This window comes from Spermophilus citellus (assembly GCF_964194105.1).
Source record: "Spermophilus citellus genome assembly, chromosome: 12".
In the NCBI taxonomy this organism is placed as follows: Eukaryota; Metazoa; Chordata; class Mammalia; order Rodentia; family Sciuridae; genus Spermophilus; species Spermophilus citellus.
Window position 1 is genome coordinate 117,011,819 of NC_138198.1, and position 23,310 is coordinate 117,035,128.

Below are 23,310 nucleotides of genomic sequence, written 5' to 3' on the forward strand. Positions count from 1 at the left end.
AAAAAAAAAAAAAAAAAAGCTGTCACTTACTAAGAACCTGTGTCTGTATCATAATCTACCAGGCTGACTTCAATATGAGGTTAAATTTATTTCATCAAAAAGCTACTAAATAGAAGTTAAGTTCCCAGAAAGAAGTAAGGAAATGCCCAAATAATCCTGTTCTTGTATTCACTCCTTGCTCCAGTTAAATTATTATCCTAAGAGGAATGTGAAGATGCCCAGGCAAAGCCAGGTGAACCCCCCTACCAACTGGGTGGCCATGTAGAAGGCTTGGATGATGATCTGGGGGTGAAAACCCTCTTCTATGTATGATTTCACTTGCTTCAGAAACTCTGAAGCCAGCAAGGTCACTGAAGTGGTACCATCAACAGCCTCAGCATCTTGGGACTTGGCAATGTCCACTAAAGGCTTTGCTGCAGGAAGGACAACATCAAGCAGTTTCAGAATAGTGGCCCCATCATTAGAAACTGTTGCTTTGCCTCAGCTGTCTACAATAAGTTTGTCCATGCTATGAGGACCCAGGGTGGTTCTTACAACCTTGGCCATCATCTGGCAGGCACTGCTATTGCTTACAAACTAAGGGATACCTTGGGAGCTATCAGTTCCCTCTTTCGACAGGATAATTGGTGTGGGCATCATTTTGGAAGCTTGATCAATGGCCCGTTAGTCCTCTGTTCTTCCTGTTAGGGCTACCCAGTAAACCCAACCGTACCTCTTTTTTTATATTTTATTATAGACAGGGTTTCATTGAGTTGCTAAGTGCCTTGCTAAGTTGCTGAGACTGGCTTTTTATGAACTCATGATCCTCCTGCCTTAGCCTCCTGAGCCACTGGGATTTAATAGGTGCATGCCACCATGCCCAGCTATAATTTTATACAAATGTAGTAATACATTATATACTCTTACATACCTGGCTTCTTTCACTCAATATAGTTTCTGAGATTAATCCATGTAGTTGAGTGCATCAGTCATCAATTTGTTTTTATCAATAAGTAGTATTCCAGTACATGGATGTAGAACAATTTGTTTAGCCATAGTTATGTGGTGAACATTTGGGTTGTTTCTGGATTTGGGCTATTATGAATAAAGACACAATAAAAATTCCTGTACAAGTTTTTCTGTGTACATGTTTTTCCTTCTTTTGGATAAATACATAGGCATGAAATGACTAGGTCACAACATGGTGTGTATTTAACTTTTTAAGAAAGTCTCTTCCCTCTAGGTGTCAGCCAGAAATAGAATGGCTACCAGTAAGTTCTATGTATGTGATAGAAATTGCTATGTCATGTTTTAGGCTGAGCAGTAGGGGTGCTTTGCTCTTTGGGTTATAGAGGGGAGGAAGCTATGAATGAATGGGGAAGAGATTTATTTTGAGTAGGCAGCACATATAACAAAGCAGTGAAATTCTCCCCAGACTTTTTTCAGTCTCTTTAGAGGCATCCTCTGGTTTTCTCCTGATGGTAAAACGCCTGTAACACTTTTTGCCCAGGAATGGAGGTAGAGACTATGGAGAGCTTGTTAATACCATTATTTGGTATTTGGTAGACAAGCATTCAATTAATCCCCTCTGGTTCCCTTTTATCACCCTTACTTCTACATTATGGAGTCTGGAGCCTTCTAAGTGTCTTACTTTCCTTTGACATTTCCTGCCTGTAGATTCTGGGGTGTTCCTTCTCTGATTATCCTTCTTCTGGAATTTGTTTAACTCACATTTGTGGATATTCCTTCTCTTGTCCTCTTCGCTTTTCCTAGTTATCCTAGTTTTTTTTTTTTTTTTTTTAAACTGGGGTCTTGGCAGAGAAGAAAAAACAATAACCTTTGGTCTGCAGCACTCGTCCAGAAATTGGTGGTCTAACTCAGTGTAGCAATCTAATACCAGATCATACCAGTAAACCTGTTCTAGCCAAGCTCATCAATGACCACTGCTGCTTACTCTAATGCTCACTTTCATGTCTTTCCTTAATCTCTCTGTAACACTTGACACTGTGTGACTTCCCTCCTTCCTGAAATACTTAAAAAAATCTTTATTTTACTTATTTCTTTTTATGTGGTGCTGAGGATCGAAAGGGCCTTGCACATGCTAAGCGAGTGCTCTACCACTGAGCCACAATCCCAGTCTCTGAAATACTTTTTGATCTCCACAATACTACTCCCTCCTGGGTTTCTCCTGCTGTGTGGCTTCTTTCAGTTTCAATTCCACACTTCTGTTCTCTGCTCTTCATCTTCTCTCACTTTACATGTTTTCCCTCAGTTCTGTGACTCAATATACTCTTCAAAACCTTGTACTTGCCATGTTCAGACAGCCCCTCACCTAAGAAGCCTTTTGTTACCCTGCAAGGCTGAGAAAGGCACTCTGTATGCCCCCACAGGACATAACAGACTGGTCTAGAACTTCTCCCATGGTCCCAGATTGCCTGGTTAGGGATGTTTCTTTCTCTAGTTATCAGCTCCCTGAGGCCCAGGACTGTGTTTTTATCCCCAATTCCTCTGACATACAGTTGATACTTAACACACAGTTGGTACTCAATAAATATTTGCAGAATTGAATTGAAATCATGGATATCAAAAGGTGCTTTGTATTTTATACATGTTATTATTGATGGTAAAAATTAGGTTTTGTACTGTGAAGAAAAAATATGCCAGGTAAAGATAAGCCTCAAGCCAATCAGAGAAAAATCTAAAATTCTTAATTAGTGTAATATAAATTAGTAATGCACATTTTAATGTGAAAATCAAATCCACTTCATTCCTTGGTACCTCTTTAACATCAAACCAATACAGATTTCTCCCATATAAAAGTCTTACTTCTATATCCATAGCACCATTCTTTACAATAACCAAGATGGTTTGTATGTCCACTGACAGATAAATGGATAATCAAAATGCTATACATACATATAATGAAATATTATTCAGCTTTAAAGGAATGAAATTCTGATACATATCACAACATGGAAGAACCTTAAGGATATTACACTAAGTAAAATAATCCAGTCACAAAAAGACAAATAAACAATAGAGGCTCTTGAGTAGTCAAATTCCTAGAAATAGAAAGTAGAATAGTGGCTGCTAAGGGCTAGGGAGAGGAAGAATGGGGAGTTGCTGCTTAGTGGGTTCAAAAGTTCAGTTTTGTAAGATGGAAAGAGATCAGGAGATGGTTTAAAATATGATTATGATGGTAAATGGTGTACATTTATCACCATTAAAGATAAAAAGTTAAAAAGAAGATAAAGAGTTTCACACAAAAATGCTATATTTTATCATAATATTTGTCAAACAAATAAAATTCTGACCTATGTCAAAATGAAAATAAATTAATTAAATTGTGGAGGGAGTAAGGAGAGGTACATTAAATACCAAAAATACTGTACAGTATTAAAAACAAACACAGAATAACAGTAATAATAGTGGACATCTATTGAAATGTATTAGATGCCAAGAAAATGCTTTAACATGAATTCATTCCTTCAAAATGACTATGCCAGAAATGCGAGCTTTGAAAGATTAAGTCACTTAATAGTGGCCTCACAGATAAAAAGTGGTCAAAGAGGGACTCAAACCCAGGCACTCCAGTCTAAGCCCATGCTCTGGCCTACTATCTGCCTGGGCACCTTGGGATAAGAAGAAGACATCAAAATGTTCCCTCTGCTTTTGTTGATGAGACAAAAGAAGATAAAGTTAGTGATCTAATAAGTACCTTCTATGTGTCAAGTACATATGGCATATCAGAGATTCATATCAGATGCCGATCTGAGGGAATCCACAGTGTATTGAGAAAGGTGAATATACATACGTGTGTGTGTGTGTGTGTGTGTGTGTGTGTGTGTGTGTATAAAACAAGTCAAGGCTATATAAGCCGTGAGCTGGCCAGAAAGGCAAAATGTCTAATGAAGTGTCTCATGCAAACATACACAATTCCTAGCAACACAAAATGAGACTAAATATAAACTAAAGCAAATAAAATCAGTCTATTAAAACATACTCTAAAATAATAATAATAAAAAGAAGAAAACCTCATACTCTGTCTCAGAATGTTTTGGGGGAAAGAAAGAAAAAAAGGTCAAGTTTGTGTTCTTTTCAAAGAGAAAAACTTAACAGATTCTGGTGACTGACATTCATATCATAATAAAGAGGAAAAAGATATTTTGTTCAGATTACACTTTCAGAAACAATTTTACAGGTATACATGTTAAAATATTCCCACATTAAAGATTCTAAAAGTCACAAAATATTTTTTTCCAAAGGTAGATTAAGAGAACACACCAGGACACTGTAGTGATCCACTATTAACCCTCCAATTCAAGCAGTTTCTTCTATATCTTTCCATTGCCCTTTAGTCCTCTCTAGACATAACATTCCCCCTGCCCACAGCATCCGAAGAAAACACTTGCTAATATGTTAATGACAAGAGTTAGATGTACCTTGCTTCCAGAGGCTTAAAATAATTGCTATTTTCTATGTTTAATGCAAAATCACATTGGTGCCTTCTGTACTAACATATAAGTTTTACTTTTTTACTACACTGGTAAGAACTATGGGAATATATACTATACCTTGTTCCAATATCAAGCCAGCTGCCATAGTCCTTAACCAGGAAAAAAAAATGCTGTAAAATAAAACAAAATGTGACTTCATTAAAAAAAATCTAAAAATAAAATTGTTTTAGAATCATATGTATCATATTTCTTTTGATCTTTCAGAATAACTATCTGTCTAGAATCAATAAGAATACACCTTTTACTGAAACTTTTGCTTGGACTAAAATGATCAATAGTCTAAAGCCAGAAACAGAATTGTCATCCAATCAAATAAACATAAAAGTGACATTTTTGAATAACTAGAAATAAAAAACCAGCCAACTTATATAAGACAAACTAAATATCAAAAATATATATGAAAAGAAGCCATATCATCTATTTATCAACTCCATTCACTTAAACTGCTTACTGTGTATTAAAAATCACTGTGTTAGTTCCTAGAGATAACTTCCCCTCATGAGACACATAATCTAGTGAATGATTCAAATTATCAGGTGTACCAGCATGTGAGGGAGGGAGGAAGGAAGGGAGGGAGAGAGGGAGAGGGAAAGGAGGAGAGGGAAGGGAGCAGGGAGGGGGGAGTGAGTTAGTTAATTACTAGAAAATACAAGCAATTACAGAATCACAGAAGGAGGGGTATAAGTCAAGGCTTCTCACTGAAAGGTGAAATCTGAGTGAAAAGTAGGAGTCAAATGAAATAGAGGATGAAGGGGAGACAGATGGAGAAGCATGTTTCCAGCGGAGGGAAAAGCCTACATAGGCATCAAACATTCAGATAGTTTTATAGGTTCAAAGTGAAAACCTGGTGTAAAGAGAAAACAAACATGGAGGGGTGAGAAGCAGAAGCAGATCACAAATGGTTTTGCAAGTTAAATTACACAATCTGACTCTTCATGTAGAACTAATCAGGGAATTTCAGCTCTCTTTTATTACCATGTCTTGCCCATTTCTTACTTGGTGAGCAAAACTAAAAGCTGTTTTTGAGATGCTGGGTATTGGCCCCAGAGCTTCATGTATACTAGGCAAGTACTCTACCCCTGAGCTACACTCCCAGCTCTGAAAGATGCTTTTTGTTCTAAAACTATGTATGATCAATTTCCACAGAACACAAAATGCTCCACAGAACACAAAATGCTCTCAACTAAATCTATTGACAAGGAAACCTGATTTGGAAGGTACTCAAATCTGTGTCTCTAGACACTTCTGACGTGGGATATTATATAGAAAAACATTAATCTTACTCCAAAAGAGGTATGGCCTTTGTTCTCAAATTACTGGAAGGTCATTTCTAGGCCTTAGGATGTCAATTCTGACAGAAGTATTTTGCTTGGGGCACTGGTCACCAGATAGTCTAACAATAGGATTTATGATGGGAGTTTTGGGCCACATAGTACCAGTTTTACCCTGGAAAGACAGAAATTAAAGATCAGTCTTGTGGGTAGTATGTGATCAAGCTCTGATAAAAGACCTGGACATCAAAGCTAAGGTAAGCCTGTCTGGCAATGGTGACATGTACTGTCATGCCTGAATGCTGAAAGAATAATGTTATCCTGATTCCACAGGAAAAAAAAAACAACAAAAGCTTTGCATCTGCTGTCTTCCTGGACTCTGCTCTATGCATCCTTTCCCTTGGATGATTTTAATCTATGATTTCACTGCTGTCAACCATAACTGAATATAATCCCGATCAGGGATGCTTCTAGTGAATTATCAGACCTACAAGGGTTTTGGGGGAATCCTCAAACTTATAGCTATAAAATAGATTCCTCTTTGTGTTAATACACTATACAGAAGCTCCTCACTCAGAACTCATTTATTATAATTATTATCTTGATAACTCTTCCTAATGGAAAAACTCTATTTCCTTTTTCCTTCCTACAACTCTTCCCTTTTTTCCTTTCTTCTTTTAATCTGAAAGAAGGGGGGGGAAGTCTACATTTTAAATTGGAGAATGATGTGTTACCTAAATCAAACACTAACTTCTGTTAACTTCCTGTGGAAGGTTCATTTCGGAAACATAGCAATATGGAAGAATAGCTATAAAATGACAGGCTTGAATAAATCAAGTAATGAGACTTTTGACACCTTAAGAAGAGTGCTTTTACTACACACATAGTTTAGAAAAAATAATTTATCTGTGTCAGTTATGTCAGCACTTGGAACTCAGTAACGATTTCATTTGCAGAAATACATTCACATGTCTCTTGATTAAATTATCTCAGCACTTAAATTCTCAATTTTATTTATACCAAATATACAAAAATGCCTTACCAAAGCCATAATGTCTGATATCACCAGGACAATGAGAAAAAGGCTGGGAATTAAAAGACAGAGAGAGAGAGACAGAGAGAGAGAGAGAATTTATTTATTTATTTTTGGAATAGTTGTCTTTTTTTTAATTGGTTGTTCACAACATTACAAAGCTCTTGACATATCATATTTCATACATCAGATTGAAGTGGGTTATGAACTCCCAATTTTACCCCAAATGCAGATTGCAGAATCACGTCGGTTACACATCCACAATTTTACATAATGCCCTATTAGTAATTGTTGTATTCTGCTACCTTTCCTATCCCCTACTATCCCCCCTCCCCTTCCCTCACATCTTCTCTCTCTACCCCATCTACTGTAATTCATTTCTCTCCTTGTTTATTTTCCCATTCCCCTCACAACCTCTTATATGTAATTTTGTATAGCAATGAGGGTCTCCCTTCATTTCCATGCAATTTCCCTTTTCTCTCCCTTTCCCTCCCATCTCATGTCTCTGTTTAAAGTTAATCTTTTCTTCCCCCTCTTCCTCCCTGCTCTGTTCATATTTGCTCTCATTATATCAAAGAAGACATTTGGTATTTGTTTTTTAGGGATTGGCTAGCTTCACTAAGCATAATCTGCTCTAGTGCCATCCATTTCCCTGCAAATTCCATGATTTTGTCATTTTTTAGTGCTGCGTAATATTCCATGGTGTATAAATGCCACATTTTTTTTTTATCCATTCATCTATTGAAGGGCATCTGGGTTGGTTCCACAGTCTAGCTATTGTGAATTGTGCTGCTATGAACATCGATGTGGCAGTATCCCTGTAGCATGCTCTTTTAAGGTCTTCAGGGAATAGTCCGAGAAGGGCAATAGCAGGGTCAAATGGTGGTTCCATTCCCAGCTTTCCCAGGAATCTCCAAACTGCTTTCCAAATTGGCCGCACCAATTTGCAGTCCCACCAGCAATGTACAAGTGTACCCTTTTCTCCACATCCTCGCCAGCACTTGTTGTTGTTTGACTTCAGAGTGGCTGCCAATCTTACTGGAGTGAGATGGTATCTTAGGGTGGTTTTGATTTGCATTTCTCTGACTGCTAGAGATGGAGAGCATTTTTTCATGTACTTGTTGACTGATTGTATATCCTCCTCTGAGAAGTGTCTGTTCAGGTCCTTGGCCCATTTGTTGATTGGGTTATTTGTTATCTTATTGTCTAATTTTTTGAGTTCTTTGCATACTCTGGATATTAGGGCTCTATCTGAAGTGTGAGGAGTAAAGATTTGTTCCCAGGATGTGGGCTCCCTATTTACCTCTCTTATTGTTTCTCCTGCTGAGAAAAAACTTTTAAGTTTAATTAAGTCCCATTTGTTGATTCTTGTTATTAACTCTTGTGCTATGGGTGTCCTATTAAGGAATTTGGAGCCTGACCCCACAATATGTAGATCGGAGCCAACTTTTTCTTCTATCAGATGCAGAGTCTCTGATTTGATATCAAGCTCCTTGATCCATTTTGAGTTAACTTTTGTGCATGGCGAGAGAAAGGGATTCAGTTTCATTTTGTTGCATATGGATTTCCAGTTTTCCCAACACCATTTGTTGAAGATGCTATCCTTCCTCCATTGCATGCTTTTAGCCCCTTTATCAACTATAAGATAGTTGTAACTTTGTGGATTAGTCTCTGTGTCCTCTATTCTACACCATTGGTCCACCCGCCTGTTTTGGTACCAGTACCATGCTGTTTTTGTCACTATTGCTCTGTAATATAGTTTGAAATCTGGTATCGCTATACCGCCTGATTCACACTTCCTGCTTAGAATTGCTTTTGCTATTCTGGGTCTTTTATTTTTCCATATGAATTTCATGATTGCTTTATCTATTTCTACAAGAAATGCCGTTGGGATTTCGATTGGCATTGCATTAAACCTATATAGAACTTTTGGTAATATCGCCATTTTGATAATGTTAGTTCTGCCTATCCATGAACAGGGTATATTTTTCCATCTTCTAAGATCTTCTTCTACTTCTCTCTTTAGGGTTCTGTAGTTTTCATTGTATAAATCTTTCACCTCTTTTGTTAGGTTGATTCCCAAGTATTTTATTTTTTTTGAGGATATTGTGAATGGAGTGTTTTTCCTCATTTCTGTTTCAGAAGTTTTGTCACTGATATACAGAAATGCCTTTGATTTATGCATGTTGATTTTATATCCTGCCACTTTGCTGAATTCATTTATTAGTTCTAGTAGTTTCTTTGTAGACCCTTTTGGGTCTTCTAGGTATAGAATCATGTCATCTGCAAATAGTGATAATTTAAGTTCTTCTTTTCCTATTTTTATGCCTTTAATTTCTTTCGTCTGTCTAATTGCTCTGGCCAGTGTTTTGAGAACTATATTGAATAGAAGTGGTGATAGAGGGCATCCCTGTCTTGTTCCGGATTTTAGAGGGAATGCCTTTAACTTTTGTCCATTCAGAATGATGCTAGCCTGAGGCTTAGCATAGATAGCTTTTACAATGTCAAGGTAAGTTCCTGTTATCCCTAGTTTTTCTAATGTTTTGAACATAAAGGAATGCTGTACTTTGTCGAATGCTTTCTCTGCATCTATCGAGATGATCATATGGTTCTTATTTTTAAGTCTATTGATGTGGTGAATAACATTTATTGATTTCCGTATATTGAACCATCCTTGCATCCCAGGGATGAATCCTACTTGATCATGGTGCACAATTTTTTTGATGTGTTTTTGTATTCGATTCGCCAGAATTTTATTGAGGATTTTTGCATCTAGGTTCATTAGAGATATTGGTCTGTAGTTTTCTTTCTTTGAGGTGTCTGGTTTCGGAATCAGGGTGATGTTGGCCTCATAGAATGAATTTGGAAGAGGAGACACAATTTATAGTTAATACAACAGGCACAGTCAGGTACGTTAAGATCCAAATGAAAATAATTAAATAACCCTTTAGGAAAAGCAATGCCCTAAAAATGGGAGAGTGAAAGGTAGGGTTACTCATGGCGCCACCCTAGCTCTGCGTGACTGACCTCTGGACTCCCTTTTACAGGAGACACATCTACCACCAGTTAGATTTTTGTTACAGCCAAAAACATTCCCAACAGATCATCCATCCGGTACTTTTCATGCCCCACACTCCTTCTTTTGGGCCTCTACCCAAAATATACAAAGCTTTGTTGATGAATCCAGTTACTAAGAGAAACTGGTATTTAGAAAAGTTAATTTTAAGTCATGAAAAATAAAAAAATGCTAATAAAGCTTTTCTTTCCTTTTTTCTTTCTTTCTTTCTTTTTTTTTTTTTTTTTTTTTTGGTGATGCTGGGGATTCAACCCAGGGCCTTGTGTTTGTGCAGCAAGCACTCTGCCAACTGAGCTATATCCCCAGCCCCCTAACAGAGCTTTTCTACTTTACCTTTGTTCAATACATATTTTAAGGAATCAGAAGAGTATAATTAGAATCATCTCAGTGGTTTGATGAACTCAGCCTTGGAATTATGGAACTAATAACCAGGTTATTAATAGTATAAGCTACACTCTTACATTAATCTCTATCCTTTCAAGAGCTATAAGAAAATGTTTAGCAACAAAAACCCCAGGAAAATGTGCAAATGAAGGAGTGATGGTATCACTGATATTTAAAAAGTGAATATGGCAGTAAAGGATAGATGGACTTAGGCTTGTGTGAAAAAGGAAACAAGAAAGGAAACTGCTAGGTTTAATATGTGATATTCAATCTTAGAAGTCTGTGTGAAATCCTGGGAGAAATGTCAATGTCTTGGAAGAATTTAATGGGTAAAAGAGAGTATTTTTATAAAACCTTAGTTTGGCTACCTTTTGCGTCAGTTCTCTCTCTCCCTTGGTGTTCGGTTTTTCATTGCATCAATATCAAGATATAATTACTATACACACAGGCATGCATACACACAAATATATACACACACACACACATCCTGACAAGCCTTTGACTTTTCATTCCACGTGTCCCAGTTTTCAATCAAGTCTTAATTAAAACCCTCTGTAAAAACGTTTATTCACGGAAATGGAGGGCAGTACTTGTCATTCATTTTTTTTATTGCATCTGAATAACACTTCCATGTGATATTGACAAAAGTGTAAATGCTTTCAATATGATATTCATATAGACATCCTGCAAAAGTATACTAACATTTCAAACTACAAACAAAATTTTTACTATTCTTACATATTAGAAAAACATGTTTTAAAAAAATTATGGCACAATAGTGTGCTAAACTAGTTTTAGGTTAAGCTCATCAAGAGCAACATTTATATTTATGTTAACGCTAGTTGTTTCTTTCAACATTTAGTATGCCATTGTGATTCAAGAATAACAAATTACGAAGAACCTTTATATTTATATCAAGTGTTTTTTGGAGAATGCCTATGCTGATAATGCAATTGTACTAGTTAAAAAAAAAATAAACAGATGACTTGACAGCTTCTCTCCCAGAATCTTGATTAAGACTGATTGCTCTAGAAATGCATCAAAACCCAGAAAGAATACTTTCTACCCCTTTCCTCAAATGTGTAAAAATCAAGACTAGAAACTCAATTACTGATATTTAGAAAAGTCAGTTTCAAGCCATGGAAAATGAAATGTTAAAAAATTTGTCTAATACATATTTAAGAAAAAAGCCAAAAGAAGTTAGAATGATATCCCTTGTTTTAGTAGGCACAGTTATATGTAAAAGAAACAATTAATTAATTATAATATTTAACATTAATATTTCACCCTTTGCTAGGGAAGTTCCTCACTAGTTAAATAATATTCTAATAACATTTTATTGCTTAGAAAGCATATCTGTCTGCTAGAGGATCTAATCAATTAATTTCCTCTGGCAACAATTGAACTCTGATTAGAAGGGTGAAATATTTTTCATTTTTGTAAGTAACAATCTATGTAGCAGGGTCTTAATAGCAATACATGAAATATCTTCAAATGTTTACTCTCACTTATTAAAAATGGGAAAACCCAATACTTCTCAATCATTAACCTTACCTTTTTGATGATAACTGTGTAGTTAACTGAACTGCTTCAAAAGCACACATGACAAGAACAAAAGGAATTAGAATCTGTTTAAAAGAACAAATGATGCCACTGGTAACTGAAGCATTTGAAACACTCTTTTAAACAAATACTTTCTCAAATAACTTTCACATATACTAGTGGGGAGCAAACACTGAAGTAAAAACATGATTCCAAGGACACAGAACAGTGATAAAATTGATTTAAAAATCTACATTAATATACACAGCATAGAAGATAACAAACATCAATACATACTCCAAATAAAAACCTATTATAAAATTTGCCGTGTTTAACTCATTTTAATAATTAGTATCAATTTTCAAACCATTCCAAGCAGCTGTGAAAAGCATAGAATGCCCAAATAAAATAGATTAAGCACCTGGTAACTTGATTTACAGATCTCTAAACTCATCTGGCTATTTGATACTGTAACACTATAAATATGATTCATGCTTTATCAGTGCCTTTTGTTTTTTAAAAGATACATATTTATTTCTGGTTATAAAATTCTTATTAATTGTAATACATTTGAAAATATATAGAGAAAGGTATAAGAAAATTTATACTACTTGAAAATTCATAATACAGAGCCAAGACTTTTAATGTTTTGAGGTATTACTTTTCAATGACCAATTAAAAAATATGTATATGTGTATATATGCATACACACACACACACACACAAACACACATGCCACACCACAGTGAGCACGACTGTAATCCCAGTGGCTCAGGAGGCTGAGGCAAGAGGATAGCAAGTTCAAAGCCAGCCTTAGAAACTAAGCAAGGCCTTAAGCAATTTAATGAGACCCTGTCTCAAAAAATATTTTTTTAAAAGATGGGGGAGCAGGAGATGTGACTCAGTTTGTGGCTCAGGGGTTAAGTGCCCCCCTGGGTTCAGTCTCTAGTTAAAAAAAAAAAAGACTTCATAAGTTTATTTTCCAAGTGAAGGACATATGAATAAAACAAGGGGGCCCTCACTGATGACGGATAAGTCAACAAAAGTCATCTTATGTATATGCTGTTAAAACTCACTGAATTATGCTGGAGATTACAGATCAGTATTCTAATGTGAACCAGTTTGCCAGCTTCTCTGTCTGTCTTTGTTTCTGTCTTATTTTTAATTAGGCCTATGGTCTTTTAATAGAGAAAAGAACAACCACCATTTAAAGAATGTGAATGAAAATTAAGAAAGCAATAACATGTTCTCAAATAATTCAATAGAGAATAGACATAAGAAAATCCAGAATATCTTTTCAACATTTCCTAAACTTAACTTTTGTATTAGTACATTAATGAAACTCCTTAAGAGAATATATACCTTTAATAATTGCTACTTATATGATCTGAAGAGAAGGTAATAATTTTAGGTAGGCATTAATTACTTTATTTAAGTAAATATGTACTAACTACATAAAATGTGCCAGAGACTATGGTAGAGGAAATTTGTTAGTGGGAACAAGAAAAGTAAAATGACCTTGGAGAAGAAAAGGATGAACATAAATTATACTCCACTGGAGAGTCTATACCCGTGGAAATCTGAGAATATGTCATTTTTCTACTGCCAGAACTCAGGTTGTGTCTGCCACATCCATGGATGAAGCACTCAATGACATATCTGTTGAGGGAGTGAGTCAATTCTAGGTACTTGGATTATGAGGAAAGATTGTAACATGCTGTCTGTCTCAAGGTGGGGATCAGAGGTTCAGGGGACTTTAGAATCCTGAACAGCACTGCAGTTTTGATCACAGCTTCTCCATAGGCTTTAATAACCTTTGATAGGCCTTTATGAAACTAGCATGGAATCCTCTTTTGGAATCAAATACTCTTTCAGAGTAGAGCAAGAAAATTAACTGTATTTAGAAGTAAAGGGAAGAATGTACTACCTCCAGTTTAGTATTGGTGTCAATGCCAAGTCTTAAAGGTACCTTCTTTCTATGGCTACTTAACTCTATTACAATGACTTTACAATTTTAATGTCAAATTTTATATAATCTTAACATCACAATGAATTCATAATCTTAGTCAACCAACAGCTTAATACAAACAATGAAAAAGAAAACTAACCTTCCACATCATCAGGGATCCCATCATGAAAGGACTAAATACAGTCAGAAAGCAATAGACAGAGGCAAGATCAAAGCTAGGGAATCATAAAAAAAAAAGAGGAATTTAGAATTCATATTGTAACTTTTAAAATAATATTCTGCTTAAATGATGTTTAAATTAATTCTCTATAACCTACTCTTATTAAAGCACAAGCAGGGGCTGGAGTTGTGGCTCAGTGGTAGAGTGCTTGCCTAGCCTGTGTGAGGCACTGGGTTCGATCCTCAGCACCACATAAAAATAAATGAAGGCATTGTGTCCCTATACAACTGAAAAAAAAAAAAAACCTACAAGCATACATTATACAGAGGAATATTGTAAAGCCACTGAAAATAAACAAGATAGGTCTGTGTGTGATGATACACACTAATCCCTAAAAGATATCACTGAGTATGAAAAACAAGGTACAGAACAAAAATTAGGGAAGTTCTAATTTGTATTATTCTTTTGGTTATGCATGCACACACACACACACACACACACACACACACACGCAAACACATACTTTCATTTAAAATTACCTGTTAATAGAGGCTATATTTCCAGTTCCAAAAAATGCTGTCACTAAAAAGAAAACCTAAAAAAGAGGTAAGGAAATGCCAAAGCAAGTTGGAATTCATACCAATTTCATTTAGAAAAGACACGCCCATTCAACATGAGGGGAATTTACTTTTTGACTTGTACACTGATCATAATTGTTTTAACTGAATGTTTAATCATATTCCTCATATATATATATATTGAAATAACCAGCAGAAGAAGCAACATACTGAGAACTGAGGCCTGGTAAGTCATTTTGGTCACTAGTCACTTTGGGAAGATTAGTTTCCTCTTCTTGAACATGAACAAGTTGGACCTTATCTGTAGTTAGCTGTTAATGACTTTTTATTTTTTTATTTTTATTTTTTTTAAAGAGAGAGTGAGAGAGGGAGGAGAGAGAGAGAGAGAGAGAGAGAGAGAGAGAGAGAGAGAGAGAGAGAGAGAATTTTTAATATTTATTTTTTAGTTCTCGGCGGACACAACATCTTTGTTGGTATGTGGTGCTGAGGATCGAACCCGGGCCGCACGCATGCGAGGTGAGCGCGCTACCGCTTGAGCCACATCCCCAGCCCTGTTAATGACTTTTTAAAAAGAAAAATACAGACCTAGAACATACAACAGACACCTTCAGATGCAAGACAATTTTAGTTCTTAACCACCTGCTATGTGCCCACAACATGTGAAACACATGCTAGACTCCTTGAAAGGCTCAGAAAGAAACAAGGATGTTTCAGAATAATTCAATTAGAGAATGAGACTACAGAAAATTTTGAGCATCTTCTTGGCATTTCTTAAAGTTAGATGTATATTAGTACAGTAATCAAAAAGAGGTATTAATCTTATAGGTGCCCAGAGTTTACTGCTAGTAACATTCTCAAAATAATGCCTCACCTATGAAAGAGCTCAATAAATGCTAGTTATCTTATTATTATATATGTAAAAATTGGTACAGAAACCCTAAATAAGAAATATGAATCACAAAAACTTTCAGTGAAATAGTGGCATATGAGTTGGTGAGTTGAGCTTTAAATAGATTCATGCATCCATTCATTTAACCAATTATCTAACCAACTAACATTTATTGTCTAGTATATGTCAGAGACAAAGCAAGGCACTACGACTATCTAAACAGACTGATACGGTAACTAAAATCAGTAAAGAAACAGTGGAAAAAAATGACACAGTCAAGAAATAGAAAGATATGATAGAAACTTAAAAAAAGAGTTTACTGAAGGATAGAGTAAAAAATGAAATATGAAATACAGATTGGAGACATATTATTAAAAACCCTGAACTTTACTGTAGAAAGAATGAAAAGTAGCAAGTATTTATGTGAGTCACATAATCAAGAAATATCAGTGATTGTATAAAATTCTGATCAGAAAAACAAACAACTGTAGGCAAGAAATCCACTAAGGGAGTTATTTCAATAGTCCATGTCAGAGATAAGGAAGTCTGAATCAGTGCAGTGACAGTGGACATAGAGAGACTGTGGGGAGGCAATGGGACTTTAGAAATAGGCAAGGAGCAGTTTGAAAAATTTGTGTGGTTGTGAACATGGTGATGGCATTAAATGAGAGGAGGCCTGTCACAGAATAATTCTGGAGAGGAGTAGAGCTGATAGGTTAGAATCTATATTTGGTGATGCCCAGGAGAATGTTGGACACGTGACACCTGACGTCAGGAGAGAAGTCAAAGCTAGATTAGCAGAGGTGAAGCTGTTAGCACAGAGGTGTCTGTCACCACTATAGGAGACGATGGCAATAACCCAGCCTCACAGAAAAAGGTTAATGGTGTATCTTGGAGAAAACATATGGTTCAAGGTCAGGGAAAGGAAGGGGTTTTAGAGAGGAATCATGATATAAAAAGTTAAAAGGAGAACTTGTATAGAGTCCTAATAGTCAAGGGAAAAGAGAAAAGAAAATCAATAGAATTAAATGTTACAGCATGGTCAAGTAAATAGATGAAACTTTGAAGTCAGGAAACCCCTATATACCATTCAGAGTACAGTTTCAGCAGAGACATTTGACGAATATTGATAGAGCACTACTATGTGCCAGGCACTGTTCTAAGGCTTGTGGATATAGTGAATAGATTATAAGGAAATAATGGCAATTACTACGGATTTTTCTTTGAAGAAGTTTGGTAGCAAACAGGACAAAATACAACTGTAACTTAGGGGGATGTAGTATTGTGGGGGAAAAGTTTTTTTCGTTAGCATTGACCGAGTGGAAAGAATCTGTGAAGACAGAGAAAAGTGAAATTAAGAATGAAAACCAGGGGGCCGGGGATGTGGCTCAAGTGGTAGCGCGCTCGCCTGGCATGCGTGCAGCCCGGGTTCGATCCTCAGCACCACATACCAACAAAGATGTTGTGTCCGCCGAGAACTAACAAATAAATATTAAAAATTCTCTCTCTCTCTCTCTCACTCTCTCTCCTCTCTCTTAAAAAAAAAAAAAGAATGAAAACCAGGGGTAGAGAGGGGAAAATGAGAGTATTTATTTTTTTGGAAGTAAGTTCAAAGGAAATATTTGTTTATTTTATAGTAAGTTCAAAGGAAATACCTCTGATACTTACAAGCCATATATATAATAAGGGGTAGATATCCAAAATATATAAAGAACTTGCACAGCTCAAAATCAACAACAGCAACAACCCCCACAAATAATTCAATGGAAAAATGGGCAAAAGATCTGAAGATATTTCTTAAAACAGACAACACACACACACACACACACACACAAAATGCCCAACAAATATATTAAAAAATATTCAACATCACTAATGATCAGGGAAATGAAAATCAAAACCATAATAAGATATCACCTCATACCTGTTAGAATGGCTACACTAAAAAAGAACTGTTGGCAAAGATGTGGAGAAAAGAAAATCCTTATAAACTGCTGGCAGAAACATAAACTGGTATAGCCATTATGGAAAACATTATGAAGATTCCTCAAAAAATTAAAATACACCTACCACATGACGCAGCAATTCCACTTCTGGTATATATCTAAAGAAAATGAAAGTATCTTCAAGAGATATCTATACTCCCATGTTCACTACATGATTATTCATAATAGCTAAAACATGTAAAAAACCTAAATGTCTACTGGTGGATGAATGGAGAAAGAAAAAAAACTATATATATATATATACATGCATGCAATGGAATATTACTTATCCTTAAAAAAAGGCAACCCTGCCATTTGTGACAACTTGCATGATCCTGGAGGACATGATGCTCAGAGAAGACATAGAAAGACTACTACTATAAGATTTTACTTAGATGTGTAAACTAAAATAGCTTTAGAAACAATGAGTAGAATCAAGGTCAGTAGGGGCTGGGAGGAGGGGGAAAAAGAAGGTGTTGCTCAAAGTGTATGAAGTCTTAGTTACCTAAAATAAATAATGTCTAGAGATCTAATGTATGGCATAGTGATGACAGTTAACAATGTATTAGCTATTATATTATATATTAGCTATTATACACTTGAAATCTGCCAGAAGAGTTGATCTTAAACGTTCTCACCAAAAAGGAAGGAGGGAAGGAAGTCAAGAAGGAAGGAAAGAAAATGATAACTATGAGAAGCAAGAGGTATTTATTTAGTTTGTGATGATCATTTTAGAATGTATATGTATATCTAAGCATCGAGTCAAGTTAAAAATTGTAAATATATATATATATGTAAAATTTTTGTCAATTATACTTCAATGAAGATGAAAAACATTAAATTTTAAAAAAGGCATAACTCCCTATGAGTTTCTTGGAGCTGGTCAGCCAGTCTTCCCAAAGTGACGCTTTATCATACTGACTTTTCTTTTTTTTTTTTTTTTTAATGAGTGATAAGATTTTAATTTACATTGTGATAACAATGCCTTCTTCTCTGACTTTTCTTTTTTACTGTATATACTTCAACAACATTGCCTCTGATGTGACCCCAAAACCCTTATGAGACAGATGTTATATAATATAAATTTCATGTGAAACACATATAAAAAGATACAAACCCATAACAGTGATGGCTTCCAGGGTGAGAGAAATTAGACTGGACTTAGGAGTTGAAAGGAGACTCCAGCTTTACTGTAACATTTTAATTTTTTGTAAAAAAAAAAAAATATGGCTGTGTGATAAAATCTTAATTGTTGATATCTTGAATGATGGAAAATATACACATTTATTTATTACATTATTCTTTATACTTTTCTGTATTAAAAAAACTTTAAAAATGTGAACTATATATATGAGAAAGCTATGGTTGAGATGAGTTAATACACTAAGAGCTATTACATTAATACCTTCCAAATATTCTCACACCATTAAATGGGAGGTAGCAGGTCTTAAAACTTCCAACAAAGGATACAAGGAAAAAAGCTCTACGGATGTCATCCAGACAGAGATGTCGAAACTGAATTATATCAGTATTATAGGAGAACTGGATACTTGTGAGCTGTGAGATAATAAGAAACACATTAATGCACATTAACAATTGGCTTACTTCCACCTTCAAAGGTTAAACTTACAATGGCCAAGTTACCACGGCAGAAATATACCATGTGCTAGCAAAATGATGGACAAAATTTTTTTTCTACAGCAAAATTACACCTTTAAAAAAATCTGCAAAGGCTGGGCATGGTGGTGCACACCTGTAATACTGGCAGCTTTGGAGGCTGAGATAGGAGGATCGTGAGTTCAAAGCCAGTCTCAGCAATGGTGAGGTGCTAAGCAACTTAGTGAGACCCTGTCTTTATTCATTTATTACTTTTATATGTAATAAAAGTGGGAATTCCCTTTTTTTTCAAAGGTAAGAAGGGGTTCTTCAGAGAAAGTCCTGATCATCTTCTTCTTCTTTTTTTTAATAGTTTTTAATTGTCAATGGACCATTATTTTAGTTGTTTATATGCGGTGCTGAGAATCAAAGCCAGTGCATCATGAGTGCTAGGCAAGCGCTCTACCACTGAGCTACAACCCCAGCCCAAGTCCTGATCTTCTTAAACCCAAGTACGGTATGATATTAAATGGCATGGTAAAATTAAATGTTTCTCTGTTTCTTTGTTCTGTTAATTCTATTGCACTCAAAATGTTATTTTTTTCTCTAAGAAAGCAAAACATCCCTGGTCTTGGTAAAATGGAGAGTCACTCATTTACAACAAGCTGGGTGTACTTTTGCTTAACTCCTCTGCCCAGGTTGACTTTACAAAAAGACCACCCTCACCACTACTTCCTCTTTAAGTTCCTGGAGTGCTTTAATACTATTTTCTAGAAAAAGACAGATTTGCTTTCAGTTAAAAATAGAATTTAAAAAGTGACAATGACCCTCAGTTAGTCTGTCAAAATATATAACTCTTACCATTTACATTATTCTGATCAAAACGGCTTTTTATGTATTAATATTCCAAGGCTGAGAGTTAAACACAAGAAATTATTTAATATACGTTCAATTAGGAGTCTTTGGTACTTAAATTAGTTATTCTAAATTATCAATGCTTCTCTATAAACTCAATTGAAACCATTTAAGGATGGATCAACTGTCAAAGTATTTTTCTGCAATATTCATTTATCTGACCTCAGTAAAACTGTAAATATTCTATCATCAATTTCTCAAGACCTTCAGTTCTAAAAAAGGCAACAAACATCAATTTAGTTCTCTAACTCAGCATGATCAAGGTGTCCTTAAAATGTGGTTGGCTTTTAGCCAATTCCAAGTATACTGTGTTGCATAAGCAGTCTAAGATGTGTGCTAAGGCCAAAACCACTAAGATGACAGAATAAACATCTTGGATTAGAATGTGGAGAAAAAACAACAGTGGGAACTTAAATGGTAACTTATGATCAAATTTATAAATTAATTTATGACAGCATGAAAATTCTTTTGACTAAAATATATTGACAAAAGGAAATGTTGGATGTGAAAACAAGGAAAAATAAAATGAAGGGCATTTTTCTCTATTCACTCACCTATGTTAATTTTTTATATCAATGATTAAGAAAAACTCAATGGAAGGCTGAGGCTGTAGCTAAGTGGCAGAGTGCTTGCCTTGCATGTGTGAGGCACTGGGTTTGATCCTCAGTACCACATAAAATGAACAAATAAAATAAAGGCATGCTGTCCATCTATAACTACAACAACAACAACAACAAAAACTCAACCTATCCATTGCTTTTAAAACTGTTAAATTGTGTTTTTCTGTGATAAGTGAAACTTTTTCTTGCAAATTATTTAACTTAATTGCTTATGTTAAATAAAATTTACTAAATAAATTTTAAATACTAAAATTTATTTTAGTAAATTAACTACTAAATTAAATACTAAAATTTCAAGTAGATAGAATTTTCGATGAAATATCATGACTTCCTTATGGTACACAGAATATTTCAACGTTCTCAGATAAATGCAATTGACAAGTCACCTTTTGTTTATAGCAAACACCAGATTGTTGTAGGGTTTCTTGTTCCATATGTATCCAGATGAACATCAAACATGATAACACTAATGGAAAGAGAGCTTCATACCTAAGTAGTGAGAAGTAGGGGGAGGAAGCGTAGAAACGAGAAGAAAAATACATGAACAAATAAAAACTCAAATTATACTGGAGGTCTCTCTTTAAATAATTTTGATAATACTCCTCAGCCACACTGTCACAAATTTAAATTTTCTAGGTTTTCTAGTAGAAAATAGGAAAAGAAAATAATATTTAAAATTTAACTCTAACATTATCATCTTTTAAATTTATTAAATCTTGAGATAATTACGTTTTAAAATAGTAAAGATATTTAAAAATAATTAATAAAATAAGTTATTCATAAAAGAGAAAGAAAGCATTAAGACAAAAGTAAAAAGATAATTTCTAATGCAAAATTATTTATATATATATATATATATATATATATATATAGAGAGAGAGAGAGAGAGAGAGAGAGAGAGAGAAGAAAAAGATGAACTTTCCAAATTTCCTAAAAAAATGACTGCAATACAGGAACACAAACTTCTTGAAAAAAAATAAAAGATCCAATAAACACATAAAAATGTTTGGCCTCATCAATAACTAATATGGGGCTGGGGATGTGGCTCAAGCGGTAGCGCGCTCGCCTGGCATGCGTGCGGCCCGGGTTCAATCCTCAGCACCACATACAAACAAAGATGTTGTGTCCGCCGAAAACCATAAAATAAATATTAAAATTCTCAAAAAAAAAACTAATATGGAAATCAAAACAATAATGAGATACTATACACTTATTTATCAGCATTAAAAAATATTCTTGACAAGAGTGCAATGAAAATGAACTCTTGTGTTCTCTTTATAGAAATATACACTTCTGGAAGGCCATATGGCATTAGACATAAATCTCAAAAATATTCATAATGTATAATACCATTTCTAGAAATGTACTCTGAGAAAATTCCAATTATAAAGATTTTGGATGTAATATTGTTTACAGAACAGAGAGTTCAGAGAAAACTACATGCCCAAGAGAATGATTAAATATATTTGTAGGCTGGATGTAACGTGGCCACAAAAAAGAAAAGTGCCCACAAGGTAACATGGTGACAGAAACTTTTTTAAGCAGCTTCTGCTGTAGTTTGGGATAAGTGTTCCACCTTTGCAATTACAAAATGCTTTATTATAGTACTTACACAGTTTTAATCACATGTCTATATGAAGACAGCACCTATTAGTTTATAAAGTCTTTGAAAAACAAACTCTGTTTTGTCACTATGGCAGGTCCAGCTCACCAGAAGTGGTTTTGAATGAGCTATTAACCTAATTGGAAGTTACAAGATAAAAGAAGGTAAACAAAGCTTATTTTTCTTTTAACTTTTCAACTACTGAGTTCTAGGCCATATGGCACCATTTTCTAAGCATGAGACACCATAAGAAACAAAATACTTTTAATTCTACCACAATCATAAAATGAAAACACTGAAGCTTGGGCAGGAACGCCTTTGAAAAAGCAAGCACAAATCTCTTGGTATGTAAGATTTAGAACATCCATGGATGTGAACAGATATTACATACATGAGAAAATATCATTAGTAAAGCAGGTATAGAAAACTGTACAAAGCAGTACCATTTGTGGCCTACTAAAATAGTATTTAATATTAGTTTGTTGGCAACCTCATGAAATGGCACTGTTGTTAAGACAAATGCAAGTTTCTAGAAAAGTATATATTCAAAGGCCATCTATGCTATATTGAGAATGAAAATAATTAAACTATGTAAAAAGCTTATGTATAATACTATAGCTCAAAATATTATTTATAATAACAAAAAGTATAAATAAATAAAATGATTAAAAACAGAGGAACTTGGGTGCATTCATATCATGAAATATTAAATATCTATCAAAATGAAGGGTAGTGAACTATGAGCCATTCAGGGAAAAAAATGCTTGTAAAATAATGTTAAATAGAAAAAAAAATGATACAAAGTAGTACATGTACTATGACAAATTCTATGTTAAAAAAAGATAAATACAGAGTTAGGGCTAGAAAGAAATATAGCAGAATATCAAAAGGAACATGTAATAATAAATTTTTCCCTTATCATTCTTTTCTAAAATATGGCAATACTACTTTTATAATGTCAGAAAAAAAGGAAGGAAGACAAAATTTAGAATGCCATTCAAGTTCAACTTCTACATGAGAGCTTGATGGCCCTAACTCAGTCCCCCTACTCAAATTCCTTCCTAGTCACTCTTCACATCATACAATCACAACTTAACTCAAAATAATTTGTTCCATTTTATAGTTTACCTAACAATGTAAAATACAGTCCTCATTATATAGCACTTTTTAACTCTGTTGAATGCCTATACTAC

At 34.7% G+C, this 23,310-nt stretch overlaps 1 protein-coding gene across 3 annotated transcripts in view; it reads right to left on the bottom strand.

Annotated features, from left to right (window-relative positions):
- Positions 1-23,310, bottom strand: part of PIGN (phosphatidylinositol glycan anchor biosynthesis class N) — a 127,428-nt gene that overhangs the window by 12,444 nt on the left and 91,674 nt on the right. For all 3 annotated transcript variants that reach the window (XM_081263670.1, XM_081263669.1, XM_081263668.1), the window contains 7 exons: positions 20,901-21,003; positions 18,854-18,940; positions 14,471-14,526; positions 13,911-13,986; positions 11,815-11,888; positions 6,810-6,852; positions 4,554-4,606 (listed from right to left, as the gene is read on the bottom strand). In XM_081263670.1, the coding sequence (XP_081119796.1) occupies positions 4,554-4,606; positions 6,810-6,852; positions 11,815-11,888; positions 13,911-13,986; positions 14,471-14,526; positions 18,854-18,940; positions 20,901-21,003 (492 nt within the window). The remainder of the gene's footprint in view (positions 1-4,553; positions 4,607-6,809; positions 6,853-11,814; positions 11,889-13,910; positions 13,987-14,470; positions 14,527-18,853; positions 18,941-20,900; positions 21,004-23,310) is intronic.